This window comes from Salmo salar, chromosome 09 (assembly GCF_965601325.2).
Source record: "Salmo salar chromosome 09, fSalSal1, whole genome shotgun sequence".
In the NCBI taxonomy this organism is placed as follows: Eukaryota; Metazoa; Chordata; class Actinopteri; order Salmoniformes; family Salmonidae; genus Salmo; species Salmo salar.
The window spans coordinates 40752029-40769571 of NC_138299.1; the positions used below are offsets into that span (position 1 = coordinate 40752029).

Sequence of the window (17543 nt, forward strand, 5' to 3'; positions counted from 1 at the left end):
GAGTTTATAACACTAGGATCATACACTACCAAAGTCATTGGAAACCGTCTTGGAAAAGCGCCTGCTTTTGGACTTCACTGCAAATGTGTTTTAAAAAGACAAAGGCAAATGTAAAATTACATTGCATTTCCGACGGCCAGAACGTTTGGGAAGAATGAAGCTCTGTAGATGTTTTTGATTTATCAATGTAATACAGTACCCATTTCTATAAACCTTTTCTGTTTGTGTTCATCGTCTGAATTGGTGGGTGTCGTTGAGCCTGGTGACAACAACACTTCAGTGGACATCAACTCATTCAACACTCCTTGATACTGAAAAGCAGCTAAATGGATAAACATGTATATCGAACATGTCCTTTTTGTACTTTCTCAAGAAAAAGATAGATTGCGTTTTGTATTATGCAGTAATGGAGAATTAAATGTTACCTGACGTTGGTGATTTGTTGCTTTTCTCCTCTGAAACATTGTTTCCATCGCTGTGATCACTGAGAGCTGTGGAGAACAGACATGTCTTAGACCAATGTGATATTATCACAGAGATGTGGAACAGACACGAAACAAACAGTGAGAGGCAGATTGAAGAGAAAGAAAGAGAAGACAATAAACATTGTGATAAACATGAGATGACTTACGGGAGTTAGAAGAATGATAGGTCTTTTTCATAGACGTATAAAATATAGAAAGGCGGGACATGCAAGACGTCACAGGCGGAATGTCTGTCTTTACAAGGCCATAGAGAGAGATCAACAGTAGAAAATAGGTGAGACAAAACAATAATAGTGAATCAGAAGAATAGAAAAAAGCAAAGGAACACAGAGGCTAGCAACTGCATTCACTCCAATAGTACTGCAGATCAGTATGTATGGGTTTAAAAACAATACCACCGTTTTTGAGACTAATTAATTAAACATTAAACAAATTAATTCACACATTTTTACGGTAAATCAAATTGCGACAAGATGACTGGATTTGTGAGTGAATTGAAATTGTAGGCTTAGTTATCCACATTTGAGTCAAGGCATGACTGAAGAGCACTATTGAACCCAGTCCTGCTGAGCCCCTGGAGGCTCACTAAGCCAAGGATGACATGAATGACCACAATGAGAAATATGAGTGGTAGGATGGCAAGATAAAGAAAGAGCATAAGAGGAAGTATGGCAAGACAGAGAGAGATAGCATGTATGGTGACAGAAATGACATGGCAGTCAGAAGCAACAACAAGAATGAAGCCCTACTCTAATGTGTTTGTGTACAGTGCTCCAAAATGTACATTGACTTTGAACCAGCTGAAGCAAAAAGCAGGGCACTCCAAACACGGCACAGACAGAACACGGCACAGACAGAATACGGCACAGACAGAACACGGGACACAGACAGAACACGGCACAGACAGAACACGGCACAGACAGAATACGGCACAGACAGAACACGGGACACAGACAGAACACGGCACAGACAGAACACGGCACAGACAGAATACGGGACACAGACAGAATACGGGACACAGACAGAACACGGCACAGACAGAACACGGGACACACAGAACACGGCACACACAGAACACGGCACACAGACAGAACACGGGACACAGACAGAACACGGGACACAGACAGAACACGGGACACAGACAGAACACGGGACACAGACAGAACACGGGGCACAGACAGAACACGGGGCACAGACAGAACACGGGGCACAGACAGAACACGGCACAGACAGAATACGGCACAGACAGAACACGGGACACAGACAGAACACGGCACAGACAGAACACGGCACAGACAGAACACGGGACACAGACAGAACACGGCACAGACAGAACACGGCACAGACAGAACACGGGACACAGACAGAACACGGCACACAGACAGAACACGGCACACAGACAGAACACGGCACACAGACAGAACACGGCACACAGACAGAACACGGCACAGACAGAACACGGCACAGACAGAACACGGGACACAGACAGAACACGGGACACAGACAGAACACGGGACACAGACAGAACACGGGACACAGACAGAACACGGGACACAGACAGAACACGGGACACAGACAGAACACGGGACACAGACAGAACACGGGACACAGACAGAACACGGGACACAGACAGAACACGGCACACAGACAGAACACGGGACACAGACAGAACACGGGACACAGACAGAACACGGCACAGACAGAATACGGGACACAGACAGAACACGGCACAGACAGAACACGGCACAGACAGAACACGGGGCACAGACAGAACACGGGGCACAGACAGAACACGGGGCACAGACAGAACACGGCACAGACAGAACACGGGACACAGACAGAACACGGCACAGACAGAACACGGGACACAGACAGAACACGGCACAGACAGAACACGGGACACAGACAGAACACGGCACACAGACAGAACACGGCACACAGACAGAACACGGGACACAGACAGAAAACGGCACAGACAGAACACGGGACACAGACAGAACACGGCACAGACAGAACACGGCACAGACAGAACACGGGACACAGACAGAACACGGGACACAGACAGAATACGGGACACAGACAGAACACGGGACACAGACAGAACACGGGACACAGACAGAACACGGGGCACAGACAGAACACGGCGCACAGACAGAACACGGCACAGACAGAACACGGCACACAGACAGAACACGGCACACAGACAGAACACGGGACACAGACAGAACACGGGACACAGACAGAACACGGCACAGACAGAACACGGGACACAGACAGAACACGGGACACAGACAGAACACGGGACACAGACAGAACACGGGACACAGACAGAACACGGGACACAGACAGAACACGGGACACAGACAGAACACGGGACACAGACAGAACACGGGACACAGACAGAACACGGGACACAGACAGAACACGGGACACAGACAGAACACGGGACACAGACAGAACACGGGGCACAGACAGAACACGGCACAGACAGAATACGGGACACAGACAGAACACGGCACAGACAGAACACGGCACAGACAGAACACGGCACAGACAGAACACGGGACACAGACAGAACACGGCACAGACAGAACACGGCACAGACAGAACACGGCACAGACAGAACACGGGACACAGACAGAACACGGCACACAGACAGAACACGGCACAGACAGAACACGGCACACAGACAGAACACGGCACACAGACAGAACACGGCACAGACAGAACACGGCACAGACAGAACACGGCACAGACAGAACACGGCACAGACAGAACACGGCACACAGACAGAACACGGCACACAGACAGAACACGGCACAGACAGAACACGGCACAGACAGAACACGGCACAGACAGAACACGGCACACAGACAGAACACGGCACACAGACAGAACACGGCACACAGACAGAACACGGCACACAGACAGAACACGGCACACAGACAGAACACGGCACACAGACAGAACACGGCACACAGACAGAACACGGCACAGACAGAACACGGGGCACAGACAGAACACGGGGCACAGACAGAACACGGGGCACAGACAGAACACGGGACACAGACAGAAAACGGCACAGACAGAACACGGGACACAGACAGAACACGGGGCACAGACAGAACACGGGGCACAGACAGAACACGGCACACAGACAGAACACGGCACACAGACAGAACACGGCACACAGACAGAACACGGCACACAGACAGAACACGGCACACAGACAGAACACGGCACACAGACAGAACACGGCACACAGACAGAACACGGCACACAGACAGAACACGGCACACAGACAGAACACGGCACACAGACAGAACACGGCACACAGACAGAACACGGCACACAGACAGAACACGGCACACAGACAGAACACGGCACACAGACAGAACACGGGACACAGACAGAACACGGGACACAGACAGAACACGGCACAGACAGAACACGGCACAGACAGAACACGGCACAGACAGAACACGGCACAGACAGAACGGGGCACACAGACAGAACGGGACACACAGACAGAACGGGACACAGACAGAACACGGCACACAGACAGAACACGGCACACAGACAGAACACGGCACACAGACAGAACACGGCAGACAGAACACGGGACACAGACAGAACACGGCACACAGACAGAACACGGCACACAGACAGAACACGGCACACAGACAGAACACGGCACACAGACAGAACACGGCACACAGACAGAACACGGCACACAGACAGAACACGGGACACAGACAGAACACGGCAGACAGAACACGGGACACAGACAGAACACGGGACACAGACAGAACACGGGACACAGACAGAACACGGCACACAGACAGAACACGGCACAGACAGAACACGGGACACAGACAGAATACGGCACAGACAGAATACGGGACACAGACAGAACACGGGACACAGACAGAACACGGGACACAGACAGAACACGGCACACAGACAGAACACGGCACACAGACAGAACACGGCACAGACAGAACACGGGACACAGACAGAATACGGCACAGACAGAATACGGGACACAGACAGAATACGGGACACAGACAGAACACGGGACACAGACAGAACACGGGACACAGACAGAACACGGGACACAGACAGAATACGGGACACAGACAGAACACGGCAGACAGAACACGGGACACAGACAGAATACGGCACACAGACAGAACACGGGGCACAGACAGAACACGGCACAGACAGAGCCCAGTCATGATGAGGATGTTTCTCTATGGCTTCCACAGTCCCACTGAACAGATGGACAGTCCACCAGCGATGCCCCCGTTGAGAGAAAAATGCTACTGCGGGGGGTGGGGCACTCATGGGTGTGAAGCCAAACTGTCTGCCAAGCATGTGAGGTAGGCTTGGGTGGTATACTGTATATAGAGTATACCGGGGGAATTTTGAAAAAAGTTTCCAATAAGTTTTAATATTTGTAGCTACTTTTTAAGTTAATACGGGCAGTCAACTTGTGCAATACCTTAGGAGATAAAGCAGACTGTTCTTCATTACACCTAGGAGATTATTTTGCATTATGAAGTTTACTGTAGTTCCCCAGAACAGTTGAGCCAGTCACGTGTTTGTTTATAAATTGCCCAATGGAGAAAGCAGAAGCGGCTGAGTCCATAGCATTCTATATCTATCAGCAACTCTGTTGTGAGGTCATGTACACTTGTATGCAAATCACTACTAAATGTTTGCTATCAAATATCTTATAATGGCTTTCAGCCAGAAGTCAAAGAGCTCTGAATGAGTTCTGTACAGCTGCCATTTTTTCCCTGTGCTTCCTACTGGCCTTATTCTTCCTTCTCTATTCTTCTCCCCTCTGCTCCATGTACACATGCTGCTCTTCCTTCAGCAAAGCATGCATCACGTTTGTTCATTTGCACCGTTTATCTCGTTCACTTTCGCTTGTAAATGTCTACACTCAATGAAAATGACATTTGGTAGTGCTACTAGCTATGCTTGTATAACTTTATGAGCTGGATTTGCCTGTCTTTAAAATGAGTTTGCTTGTTTTCGCTCGTTAGCATTTATGCGATTTCGCTATTAGTTTGTGCTAATTTTGTCAGCATTCTGGTAATAGAGGACCAATGGGCTTTTGCGTTTTTAATCACCCCCTTGTGTGCTATGTCGATAATACTGTAAATCCCGAGATGAGAGAAGGACTGTATGACGACATGAAAATCTGGTTACCACCCAAGCCTAGAATGAGGCCTGCTCCTCTAGCTAGCTTACTGGCTTTAATAGGTCAGGCATACACTGGACCATAGAGATCTACATTATATACAGTAGTTGTGTTCTCATTCTATACTCTGGACTATCAATACCTTTCAGTCCACACTACAACTCACTTGACAACACACTACTACACTAATCACTTTCATGATACTATTAGGTAGGGGTTCTAGGGAAAATACTTCAGTTGTTTTCCCCTGCTACTGCATTTTAAAAAACACAAGGAAGATATTGTGGTCTTTTTGACACTACATTCTGTGTGAACATACTTCCTTTAATTCGGGGAACATAGCTACATGCCTTAGCCTACTCAACTGAACATTAAGATGTGAAAGCGTGCAGGGAGCCCTTCACCTCCAGATGGCTGTCGTGTCTTGCGAGGCGACCGAGGCTGTCTCTGGTAGGGGTCTGAGGGACTGTACAGTTCTGACGTGCTCATGTTCAGGAGGAGGCTCTTCTGAAGGTAGTCCACGACGGCCAGACCGCTGCTGTTGCCAAACACCACCCTGTGGGAAGAAAAGAGAAGGTTAATCATTTTTACTGAACTCGGGTCACCTGCAGTTTTAGAAACAACACAAACTGTTTTTAGACCTACATGCAACCAATAAAGCCTTCGATGCAGTTACAGCAGGGCCTAAACTTAACACCCGCCACCTGCCAAATGCAGGTAGATTTTGGCATTTGTGGGTAAGATGTCTATTTCACCAGCCATGTTGCCTTGTGGTCAGGGCTCCACAGTGCGAGCATTTCATGAGCATTTGTTCATTTAAAAAAAAAAAGTCATGTATGATCACATTTATAGTAAAATAAATGCTGCAGTAGCTGTTTTCAAATTATTTCTGCCGTTTTGTTTCATAGCTGATAAATTCATTGCACAAAGTCAAAAAACTACAAATCCTATATAGCCTAATTCCACCTCCCCCTGCAACACTGCCTGGCTGGGGGACGTGTATGGAGCGAGATCGCTGACAAAAAGGTTGAACGTATGTTTCCTTAGGATCGTAAAAAAATCCATAAGTAAATTGTTAGGATTGTAAGAAAAGCCATGTGTGAAACACTAAACGTAAACGTTAAATTAGATTTGTAAACACACTTTACTTCTCCCTTCACTTGGTTACAGATCTTTTTTATACGTACAAACTTTTGTCAGTAATGTGGCATCTGCAAAGGACATAAACCGAACGTAGCTTGTCTATCAAGCAACTCTAACCCAGACGTTAGAGTTGCTTTGCAGCTTCAGGTTTCATTTCCAAAATAAAAGTCTAGAGCTTGTTTTAGAAATGCATTCAATAACGACGTTATACCAGTAGATGGCGTAGTATGGGCTTGGGCCTTCAGCAAATGACTTGTGTGAGAATGATAAAGACACAGAAGAGCCTTGTCTAGAATAACCGCCTGAGCTGAAAAATAGAAAGTAAATATGATTTAGGCTGGGCCTATTCCACTATCTAAATAGACCATGCTGTTGTGTGTTATTTAATGGCCATATCATTTCATCATTCATTTTTAGAGCCGTGTGGGGCTACTGTGGTGATCATGTAACCTAATGAATCACACTTTTCCCAGTATTTGGGAGCACGGACCGTAGGCCTTATATTAGGCCTTTTGACTGTTGTACTAGTGAATTCCACTCTGTATGGAGGCTAGTTATAGCCATTTACGTTGCACAACCCCATCACACAGAAGCTATATCCATATCAATAAATGACACAAAACTACATATTGGTTAAGTCTTGGCTATAACCTGTCCTGAGCAAACTAGCCAAGGGGTCCCAATGGTCAAGACTATCTATAGACTATTCAAGGAGCGGCAGGTAGCCTAGTGGTTAGAGCATTGGACTAGTAACCGAAAGGTTGCGAGATTGAATCGCCGAGCTGACAAGGTAAAAATCTATTGTTCTGCCTCTGAACAAGGCAGTTAACCCACTGTTCCTAGGCCGTCATTGAAAATAAGAATTTTGTTCTTAACTGACTTGCCTAGTTAAATAAAAGGTAAATAAAATCCCTATCAGCCACTGCACATGCTTCAACTATTTTGTTTAAAATTTATTTAGAGGCTATATTTAGAGGCCTGTGAGCTGGGGTCTCTTTTTAAGAGGAGCCCTAAAATAAAAACTGTTACAAAACACAAATAGAGTTCTGAAATTATTCCACAAGACACCAGTACCCAAAATGATATCCTAATTGCAATGCTCCTGAGTGGCACAGCGGTCTAAGGCACTGCATCTCAGTGCTTGAGGCGTTACTACAAACACCCTGGTTCGAATCCAGGCTGTATCACAACTGACCGTGATCGGGAGTCCCATAGGGCTGCGCACAATTGGCCCAGCATCGTCCGGGTTTGGCCAGTGTAGGAATTTATTGTTAACTGACTTGCCTAGTTAAATTCTTTATTTAACTAGGCAAGTCAGTTAAGAACAAATTCTTATTTACAATGACGGCCTACCGGGGAACTGTGGATTAACTGCCTTGTTCAGGGGCAGAACGACAGATTTTTACCTTGTCATTTTGGGGATTCGATACAACAACCTTTCGGTTACTGGCCCAACACTCTAACCACGAGACTAGCCTAGTACAAAAAAAAAAATGAAAGCCCTATTTTTTATTTGGATAGGCCTAAATTAAACATTGAATTATGAAAGTGATAGGCTAAAGAACTTAAGAATTTAGATCCATTTTGAATACACACACTGTAAGCAAAATAATAAGACTGTTCTGTTCTCTTTGATGTAGTTCTTATTGCAACTCAGACTAATTACTGAATGGGTGACATACTGAAGATTGAATGAAATGTTCAAATATGTTGGAATGACGAGTTGCACACATCATGCATGCTAGGCACTTTATTTGGCTAGTAGGCAAATAGTCCTGGAGACTACCTAAGACCACTGCAACAGAGTTATTGTAAAGTGTGGGAGTAACCTTATGCTAGACTTAGCCTACGTTTAACCTCTTGTTCATTTCAAAGTCCATATGTTCATGACCCTGTTCATATAAATCATGTCAAATTATTTTACATTCATATTAACCTCTCCTACAGAATATGAACGATTTTGAGTGATGAAATAAATATCAAAATAGTCTATATAAAATATGTTGAGTGGCGATGACTCCAGTGGTCATAAATAATTAATAGATTCACCAAACAGCTATTATTATGATTCATTATTCCTGTTAGATTCTACTGGTTATGATTCATTATTCCTGTTAGATACTACTGGTTATGATTCATTATTCCTGTTAGATTCTACTGGTTATGATTCATTATTCCTGTTAGATACTACTGGTTATGATTCATTATTCCTGTTAGATACTACTGGTTATGATTCATTATTCCTGTTAGATTCTACTGGTTATGATTCATTATTCCTGTTAGATTCTACTGGTTATGATTCATTATTCCTGTTAGATTCTACTGGTTATGATTCATTATTCCTGTTAGATTCTACTGGTTATGATTCATTATTCCTGTTAGATACTACTGGTTATGATTCATTATTCCTGTTAGATTCTACTGGTTATGATTCATTATTCCTGTTAGATTCTACTGGTTATGATTCATTATTCCTGTTAGATTCTACTGGTTATGATTCATTATTCCTGTTAGATTCTACTGGTTATGATTCATTATTCCTGTTAGATTCTACTGGTTATGATTCATTATTCCTGTTAGATTCTACTGGTTATGATTCATTATTCCTGTTAGATACTACTGGTTATGATTCATTATTCCTGTTAGATTCTACTGGTTATGATTCATTATTCCTGTTAGATACTACTGGTTATGATTCATTATTCCTGTTAGATTCTACTGGTTATGATTCATTATTCCTGTTAGATTCTACTGGTTATGATTCATTATTCCTGTTAGATCCTACCGGTTATGATTGCAGGCTGACTCCAGAGAATGGGATGGTGCAATATTGAGTCATATTTTGATAAGGTGCATGCATGAGGATGTCCACGTCACCCAGAGATATGCCCATGCTGTAGAGATACAACTAGCAGATTGAAACTTCACTGTAGGCATAATTCAGCTGGTGTTATCTAGACTTGCGCTGGTAAACAAACCCATTACATTAGCTACAGTGAGGGGAAAAAGTATTTGATCCCCTGATGATTTTGTACGTTTGCCCACTTACAAAGAAATGGTCAGTCTATAATTTTAATGGTAGGTTTATTTGAACAGTGAGAGACAGAATAACAACAACAAAATCCAGAAAAACCCTTGTTGGCAATCCAGAGGTCAGACGTTTCTTGTAGTTGGCCACCAGGTTTGCACACATCTCAGGAGGGATTTTGTCCCACTCCTCTTTGCAGATCTTCTCCAAGTCATTAAGGTTTCGAGGCTGACGTTTGGCAACTCGAACCTTCAGCTCCCTCCCCAGATTTTCTATGGGATTAAGGTCTGGAGACTGGCTAGGCCACTCCAGGACCTTAATGTGCTTCTTCGTGAGCCACTCCTTTGTTGCCTTGGCCGTGTGTTTTGGGTCATTGTCATGCTGGAATACCCATCCACGACCCATTTTCAATACCCTGGCTGAGGGAAGGAGGTTCTCACCCAAGATTTGACGGTACATGGCCCCGTCCATCGTCCCTTTGATGCGGTGAAGTTGTCCTGTTCCCTTAGCAGAAAAACACCCTGAAAGCATAATGTTTCCACCTCCATGTTTGACGGTGGGGATGGTGTTCTTGGGGTCATAGGCAGCATTCCTCCTCCTCCAAACACGGCGAGTTGAGTTGATGCCAAAGAGCTCCATTTTGGTCTCATCTGACCACAACACTTTCACCCAGTTGTCCTCTGAATCATTCAGATGTTCATTGGCAAACTTCAGACGGGCATGTATATGTGCTTTCTTGAGCAGGGGGATCTTGCGGGCGCTGCAGGATTTCAGTTCTCCACAGCGTAGAGTGTTACCAATTGTTTTCTTGGTGACTATGGTCCCAGCTGCCTTGAGATCATTGACAAGATCCTCCCGTGTAGTTCTGGGCTGATTCCTCACCGTTCTCATGATCATTGCAACTCCATGAGGTGAGATCTTGCATGGAGCCCCAGGCCGAGGGAGATTGACAGTACTTCTGTGTTTCTTCCATTTGCGAATAATTCGCACCAACTGTTGTCACCTTCTCACCAAGCTGCTTGGCGATGGTCTTGTAGCCCATTCCAGCCTTGTGTAGGTCTACAATCTTGTCCCTGACATCCTTGGAGAGCTCTTTGGTCTTGGCCATGGTGGAGAGTTTGGAATCTGATTGATTGATTGATTGCTTCTGTGGACAGGTGTCTTTTATACAGCTAACAAACTGAGATTAGGAGCACTCCCTTTAAGAGTGTGCTCCTAATCTCAGCTCGTTACCTGTATAAAAGACACCTGGGAGCCAGAAATCTTTCTGATTGAGAGGGGGTCAAATACTTATTTCCCTCATTAAAATGCAAATCAATTTATAACATTTTTGACATGCGTTTTTCTGGATTTTGTTGTTGTTATTCTGTCTCTGCACTGTTCAAATAAACCTACCATTAAAATTATAGACTGGTCCTTTCTTTGTCAGTGGGCAAACGCACAAAATCAGCAGGGGACCAAATACTTTTCCCCCCTCACTGTACCTAAATGTAAAGTAAACTCAACTGAGGAGTACGAGAGAATGGAGACTTTTAACTTGAAAACTTGCAAGATGCCTCTTTCCGGTTTCCCTTACTTCTACACAGGCCGGTTGTGTACGTTTTTTTGTTTGTTGGTGAGGTAAAACTTCCAAAACTCTGAAAGGTATTATTGTACGTCAGAATTGCAACACTAGATTTGTTCAAGTCTAAAATGTTCATCCGTAATTGTAACATGGTGTTTGTATGTTCACAGATTCAATTTCACGTTTACGTTTCACGCATGGCTTTTCTTACGATCCTAACAACTTCTGTATGGATTTTCTTACTATCCTATCCCAACCTTTTGGCATGCATCTCGCTCCATAGCTGTGGCAAGTGAAGAGCTGAGTGAAAGATTCATTTAGAAGCAGGCATAAAAGTTGGTCTAATTTACTTGAAACAAAAGTCTACTGAAGTGAGACTTTGTCCTTGTGTTTCTTGGCTAGTTACATTGTTTTGTTCACAAGCTAGGTCGTATTTATATGTTTGAGGTTCAACTGCTAGGGAAGAGAAGACAACGCCTCTATTAGTCAGACTCAATCTCACAGGCACAAACATGACTGGAGTCGCGCTACCGCGGTAAACTCACGCCCTTAAAGGGGCAGGTGAACATTTTTGTCTCACCTGTGATATTTTGGTTAATAAAAATGTAATTAAGCAATATACCACATTACTTCATACTAGTAATACATGTATTGTTTTAGAAACATTACAAAGCATGCTCATCCTTCTTTTGTGTGTTTTGTTGGTCTAATTTTAGCAGGAAAAAAATATTTTGGCTGGTAAAACATCTGAGCGGCTGGTAGATTTTTTTGTCCTGATGGACCAAAAAGTAAATGTTATGCCCCGAGTTACACTATATTCCATTTGTCTGTGATCTCTGCTCACTGCATGAATACAGCTGTAGGTGATGTGTCTCATGTACACCTTGACCATGAAGAGAGCAGAGGTTCATGCTGACAGACGGACGGACGGACAGGCGGACTTACAGTCCGTCTGACGAGCTGACGGCCAGGCTGGTGATCTGCTGCGGCGGCTCCCCACTAACCCAGACCAGCTGAATGACCAGCTCCACCTGGTAACCAGGAGACTGCTTCAGAGGGGCGCTCCGGACCCTGCAGACACAACACACCAGACAATATGCAGTGAACAGTCCTTACTGTACCTAGACACACTGCTACACCATCACCTATTGTTCACTGTTTATAATGCATTTGTATGTGCATTAATCTTACATACAAATAGCCTACTTATCATTATCTTGTCTTTTCTTCATGGATGACACTTCTTGTAACAGAATACTGGAGTTTTGAAGTCTACAATAGAAAATGTCAATGCCTGGCAGGAGAAGAACATGCACTGTCTGGTGGTCCATACTTGAGGCATGGTACGTTATCTCTGGACCCGTCATCAGAGGTGAAGGGCTGGGCCTCAGGGGGCTCTCCCTCCTGGGTGGGGCTGGAGGAGGAGGGGGGTACTGGGGTAGAGGGGGTGGGAGGATGGTCTCCTGCTGGGTCTGGAGAATCCACATCGTTCAGCTCGCCCTGCATACGCACCTCCAACAGCTGAGGAGAGAGAGTAATAATACCTAGAAACAGAAAGACTAATAGCTGGGGAACATCTGGAAAACGATAATAAAAAGGTCAATAAAATAAATTAGGAATTTATTTTTTAAATGATTTATCAATTTATCAATGCCAGAAAATAAGGAATTCCTGATTAGTCAGGTAAAAAACACATTGCTGGTATACACCCTCACATCGCTGGTATACACCATCAGGTCGCTGGTACAGTACACACCCTCACGTCGCTGGTACAGTACACACCCTCACGTCGCTGGTATACAAAACATCAGGAACACCTTGCTAATATTGAGTTGCGCACCCCATACCCCCCACCCCCCTTTGCCCTCAGAACAGCCTCGATTCATTGGGACATGGACTCTACAAGGTGTTGAAAGCGTTCCACAGGGATGTTGGCCCATGTTGACTCCAATGCGTCCCACAGTTGTGTCCAGTTGGCTGGATGTCCTTTGGGTGGTGGACCATTCTTGATACACACAGGAAACTGTTGAGTGTGATAAACCCAGCAGCGTTGCAGTTCTTGACACAAACCGGTGCGCCTGGCACCTACTAAAATACCCCGTTCAAAGACACATCTTCACCCTCTGAAAGGCACATTCTCAATTGTCTCAAGGCTTAAAAATCATTCTTCAACCTGTCTCCTCCCCTTCATCTACACTGATTGAAGAGGATTTAACAAGTGACATCAATAAGGGATCATAGCTTCCACCTGGTCAGTCCATGTCAAGGAAAGAACAGGTGTTCATAATGTTTTGTACACTCAGTGTATACTCAAAACACTGCATGGATACAACATCGAGAAATATCCTAGTGTGCAGTACCTATACTCAAAACACTGCATTGATATAATATTGAGAAACTGTTTACATTATAATACGGTACACATATTATACAAAACACTGCATAAACAGAATATTGAAACTGGTTACCTGCACCACCTCTGTGGTTATTTCCTGTTTGCTGAACCTATAGATGATGACGTGGGCAGAGACTCCGGCCACACACAGCATCCTGCTCTCTGGGCACCACGACACGGTCTGGATGGCAAAGGGATCCTCATCCACTATCTCTGTGCTCGGCTTCTCCTCCTTACCGCCCTTCAGAGCCTTCTCAAACACCTTGGCAGTCTTCAGCTTGTACAGTACTTGGAGCATTACTAGGACAGAGGAAGGGGGACAATAGGGGTGGCAGTTAGTCTAGTGTGGTTAAAAGCGTTGGGCCAGTAACTGAAAGGGTCGCTGTTTCAAATCCCAGAGCCAACTATGTGAAAAATCGGTCCATGTGCCCTTGATCAATGCACTTAACCCTAATTGTTCCTGTAAGTCGCTCTGGATAAGAGCATCTGCTAAATGAATAAAATGTCATGTTAACATATATTATAATGAACTATGAGCATTGATCTACAGGTATGATTGGCTCTACATACTGTATACAAATTAATTACATTTCTTCACAAAAGGGACGAACCATTGTGGTATTCTTATTTCAGCCAATTATATATTGAAGGAATCAAATTAAACAGCATACTCACTTGCAGAAGCATCCCAAAACTTGATTGATCCGTCAGCATGTCTGTTCATTGCAAAGAAGAAAAATGGGATCAGCTTTGTTGGTAAACATATCGTAAATACAGTGCCTTCGGAAAGTATTCAGACCACTTGACTTTTTTCCACATTGTTACGTTACAGCCTTATTCTTAAATTGATTAAATCTCCCCCCCATCAATCGACACACAACACCCCATAATGACAAAGCAAAAATAGGTTTTTAGAAAATGTTGCTAATTTATTACAAATAACAAACTGAAATATCACATTTACATAAGTATTCAGACCCTTTACTCAGTACTTTGTTGAAGCACCTTTGGCAGCGATTACACCCTAGAGTCTTCTTGGGTGTGATGCTACAAGCTTGGCACACCTATATTTGGGGAGTTTCCCACATTCTTCTCTGCAGATCCTCTCAAGCTCTGTCAGGTTGGATGGGGAGTGTCGCTGCACAACTATTTTCAGGTCTCTCCAGAGATGTACGATCGGGTTCAAGTCCGGGCTATGGCTGGGCCACTCAAGGACATTTAGCTACTTCTGCGTTGTCTTGGCTGTGTGCTTAAGGTTGTTGTCCTGTTAGAAGGTGAACCTTCATCCCAGTCTGAGGTCCTGAGTGCTCTAGAGCAGGTTTTCATCAAGGATCTCTCTGTACTTTGCTCCATTCATCTTTGGCTCGATCCTGACCAGTCTCCCAGTCCCTGCCGCTTCACCGTAAGGATGGTGCCAGGTTTCCTCCAGATGTGACACTTGGCATTCAGGCCAAAGAACTCAACCTTGGTTTCATCAGACCAGAGAATCTTGTTTCTCATGGTCTGAGAGTCTTTAGGTGCCTTTTGGCAAACTCCAAGTGGGCTGTCATGTGCCTTTTGCAGAGAATTGGCTTCCATCTGGCCACTTTACAATAAAGGCCTGATTGGTGGCGTACTGCAGAGATGGTTGTCCTGGATAGAGGAACTCTAGAGCTCTGTCAGAATGACCAACGGGTTCTTGGTCACCTCCCTGACCAAGGCTCTTCTCCCCAGTTCTTCTCCCCTACTCAGTTTGCCAGGGTGGTCAGTTCTAGGAAGAGAATTGGTGGTTCCAAACGTCTTCTATTTAAGAATGATGAAGGCCACTGTGTTCTTAGGGACCTTCAATGCTGCAGAAATGTTTTTGTACCCCACAATCCTGTCTCGAAGCTCTACGGACAATTCCTTCAACCTCATGGCTTGGTTTTTGTTCTGACGTGCACTGTCAACTGTCAACAACCTTATATAGACAGGTGTGTGCCTTTCCAAATCATATCTAATCAATTGAATGTACCACAGGTGGACTCCAATCAAGTTGTAGAAACATCTCAAGGATGATCAATGGAAACAGGATGCACCTGAGCCTAATTTCAAGTCTCATGGAAATAAGGTATCTGTTCTTTATTTTTAATATATTTGCTAAAATCTCTAAAAACCTGTTTTCGCTTTGTCATTATGGGGTATTGTGTGTAGATTGCTGAGGATTTCTTTTTTATTTAATCCATTTTTGAATAAGGCTGTAACGTAGAAAAAAGTGGAAAAGGTCAAGGGGTCTGAATACTTTCCGAAGGCACTGTACATAATCGTAATACAGTTTATGTTAGGTAAGTGTTGTGCACACTTCGAAATACTTACATATAGAAGTGCACTATAGGATTTCTATGGTTGTGTTTCAGCCTTCAGGTGTTCGGTAGGTACTCACCCAGTGACGATGATCTCAGGGTAGCTCAGTGTGCCTTGGCCCCAGTTACCACCACTTATAGGCCATTCCTGGAAATACAAAAAAGGCCTTTACTACACAACAATAATCAAAATATAGAACTACTTACTCTAGAACAGTTTTTTTTTTAAGTGGGACACATTACCTTCTTACTGTAACCCTGTCTCTTTTGCCGGGAGCCCACAGAGTAAAGTGCAGGTATGAGTTCAGGAGGGCAGTCAGCAAAGTACTCCACGCACGTCACTGGAGACTCGTGGATCGACAGAGGGTACGGGTTCTCAAATATTGGGTACCTGTCAATCAAAAGGGAGAAAAGCTGTGGTTGTAAGACACTGAGATTCAGAAGATGACTTTATTGTCTAACGTACACAGATGTCCAATGGAAACTTGTCATCTGCTTTTATTCCAACCCCTCTAACCTACTACTGAAGTTAGCTAACAGCAGGACATCGTTCCATGTATTGTGCCAGCATTAGTAAGCATAATGTAGCATATTGTAACTACAAGACTCACCCAATTTGTTCAAGGTCGATGACAACTAAATCCTTTTCCAAGAGGACAACTACAGCATAAGGCTCCTGGAAATCTGTGAGGAAGCAGCAAAAAAGGTTGTAAAAAAAACAACATTCAAATGTCTTGATAAAAAAAAAAAAATCCTTATGACAGTGTTAGATATGGAAGCATAAGCTGTATTTCAAACTGAATTTCCAATTAGGATATGGTGTTTCCGTAACAGTGCTATAATACTGTAACTTACCATTAGGATATGGTGTTTCACAGAGCGTGAGGAAGTCAACGATGGGATAGTCCATCTCCAGGACGGCAGTACTCTTCCCATGCATCACCGTCAGACAGGACCTCCTGCACCCCGTGTCATAGGACAGGCCTCCAGACATGACCACGAAGGCATCCCTGGATTTGAAATAAAGACATTCATTCAATAAATGACCTAGACAGATCACATGGTCAAGCCTTTATGGATGATTGTTTAGTAGGACAAACAGTCACTCACCCAGCTCTAGTTGTTTTATACTCCACTTTGAGGATAGGTTTGCATGGTTCTGGCTTCTTTCCATCCTTGGGCTGCTTACCTGGGAGGGAATTTTGCAGAGAAAAAAAATAAATGTTCTGTACACTGATAAATACAACTGTACTAAACACATGCATTTAAAAGCATACATTAACATATTGTACCCATAGTCTATTATCTGACTAATTTGGGCATGCTTTCGTATGTTGTGCTGTTTCCATCCATCTTTGTCTTCCTGAGACCATTGTTATCTGTGTGTGCATCAGA

General features: G+C 44.2%; 1 protein-coding gene across 5 annotated transcripts in view; it reads right to left on the reverse strand.

Annotated features, from left to right (window-relative positions):
• Positions 1-17543, reverse strand: part of LOC106611318 (syntaxin binding protein 5b (tomosyn)) — a 52326-nt gene that overhangs the window by 11938 nt on the left and 22845 nt on the right. For 3 of the 5 annotated variants that reach the window (XM_014211375.3, XM_014211378.3, XM_014211377.3), the window contains exons 9-19: positions 17259-17337; positions 17004-17158; positions 16760-16832; positions 16392-16539; positions 16229-16296; positions 14503-14543; positions 13901-14127; positions 12766-12953; positions 12378-12503; positions 6102-6253; positions 426-491 (exon numbers count right to left, since the gene is read on the reverse strand). In XM_014211375.3, coding sequence (XP_014066850.2) covers positions 426-491; positions 6102-6253; positions 12378-12503; positions 12766-12953; positions 13901-14127; positions 14503-14543; positions 16229-16296; positions 16392-16539; positions 16760-16832; positions 17004-17158; positions 17259-17337 — 1323 coding nt within the window. Of the gene's footprint in view, positions 1-29; positions 78-199; positions 260-425; positions 492-6101; positions 6254-12377; positions 12504-12765; positions 12954-13900; positions 14128-14502; positions 14544-16228; positions 16297-16391; positions 16540-16759; positions 16833-17003; positions 17159-17258; positions 17338-17543 lie in introns of all 5 variants that reach the window. The other 2 variants (XM_014211374.3, XM_014211376.3) reach the window with 1 other exon arrangement.